The sequence below is a fragment of the Trichechus manatus genome, unplaced genomic scaffold (genome assembly GCF_000243295.1).
Source record: "Trichechus manatus latirostris isolate Lorelei unplaced genomic scaffold, TriManLat1.0 scaffold00029, whole genome shotgun sequence".
Classification (NCBI taxonomy): domain Eukaryota; kingdom Metazoa; phylum Chordata; class Mammalia; order Sirenia; family Trichechidae; genus Trichechus; species Trichechus manatus.
In genome coordinates, this window is record NW_004443965.1 from 22406876 (window position 1) to 22408488 (window position 1613).

A 1613-nucleotide genomic window follows, 5' to 3' on the forward strand; every position below is an offset into this window, starting at 1 on the left:
AAGATTCTTTTACAAGGCTGTTGCTAAGTAAAGTTTGTTTTGATTATAAGAAGCATGTGAGAATGCATAGTTAGATTCCACATAGTTTTTACTTTTATCTATTTTATCTTCACATCTTGTGTTACTATTCTGGTTGTCCCTAGCTGAATAATTTTTTCCTAATTGGAGATATTGTTAGTTGCTGTGAGTTGGCCTCGACTTATGGCAGTCCCATGCCCGATGACAGGAAAAGCTCCCTTGTCCTGTGCCATCCCCATGACTGGTTGTGGATTGGACCTTTGTGATCACAGGGTTTTCACTGGCTGATTTTTGGAAGTAGATTGCCAGGCCTTTCTTCCTTGTCTGGTTCTAGAAGCTCCGCTGAAACTTGTTCAGCAGCATAGCAGCATGAGAGTTGCCATGGACAGTTGAGTGATGCATAAGGTGCGTTGGCCAGGAATCGAATGTGGGTCTCCTGCATGGAAGGCGAGACTTCTACCATTGAATCAGCAAATGTTCCCTAACTAGAGATATTAGTCCTTATAGTACTTTTTTTTTTTTTTTAAAGCTAATGAGTGATAATGTATTCTGCATTAACGAGTTGTCTGTATGATGTAACTTCTCCTAAAATTTTAACAATATAGTCTTTCTCCTGTTGTTTTTTCTTTCTGCCCTGTCCCCCTCTGTTTTCCTCAGACCACTACAAAGATGTTTGATATAAAGGCATGGGCTGAGTATGTTGTGGAATGGGCTGCAAAGGACCCATATGGCTTCCTTACGACAGTGATTTTGGCCCTTACTCCACTGTTCCTAGCAAGTGCTGTGCTGTCCTGGAAATTGGCCAAGATGATTGAAGCCAGGGAAAAGGAGCAAAAGAAGAAACAAAAACGTCAAGAAAATATTGCAAAAGCCAAACGACTAAAAAAGGACTGAAGGAAAGAACAGATTCTGCAATAAAAGAAAAATTATTGGAAAATGATGCAGCTTTGGAAGGACCCATTAAGGTTTCTTCTATGGATTTTATGACAGTTTTATTTAGTAAACAGAGTCTGACCATATGGAAGAATCATGTTAGTTCTGACCTCAATACTGTAGTAGTACTTAAGTCTTGGATGTAGAAGTTTGTTGGTGTCTATTGACAGTTACTGTAAATTAGCACTTATTACGCTACAAATTCTTTATAACTGACCTAGTCATTTGTCAGTTATTGTTTTGCAGCATATGTACTGAAATGAAAACATACTATGGAGAAAGATAACTTTAGATTACGAACTCTATTCAAATAGTGGCTTAAATTAAGGTCCCGTTTTGGACAAAGGAAATTATGAATGTAAAAGTGAAAATTATCCTCTCTGAGGTGAAAAGTGTGCTTTGGTTTAAAAAAGATATACTAATCACATTTTTATCATTATTATTTCTTGGAATAGAATCATTTTTGGCTTTCTCAAAGCAAAATAATAAGTGTTTCTATCTTCTGCATTGATTTTTCTGATTTTAGCCTTAGAGATATTATTAATATACTGATCAGACATTCTGCATTTTTATAAACCTAATTTTACAAAAAGTTCTCATTAATTATGTAGAATACCACCTACTGGATATAACAATATTTGTACTTATGAACACTGCCATTT

At 36.0% G+C, this 1613-nt stretch overlaps 1 protein-coding gene across 1 annotated transcript; it reads left to right on the forward strand.

Moving 5' to 3' along the window:
- The first annotated feature begins 575 nt into the window (after positions 1 to 575).
- SMIM15 (small integral membrane protein 15) lies at positions 576 to 1607 on the forward strand. Its single transcript, XM_023729626.1, has one exon. The coding sequence runs from the start codon at positions 688 to 690 to the stop codon at positions 910 to 912; it is 225 nt and encodes a 74-aa protein (XP_023585394.1). The 5' UTR covers positions 576 to 687; the 3' UTR covers positions 913 to 1607.
- Positions 1608 to 1613: the final 6 nt, after the last annotated feature.

Coding starts and splice junctions, on each gene's coding strand:
- SMIM15 (XM_023729626.1), top strand. CDS start 688: ATGTTTGATATAAAGGCATGGGCTGAGTATGTTGTGGAATGGGCTGCA.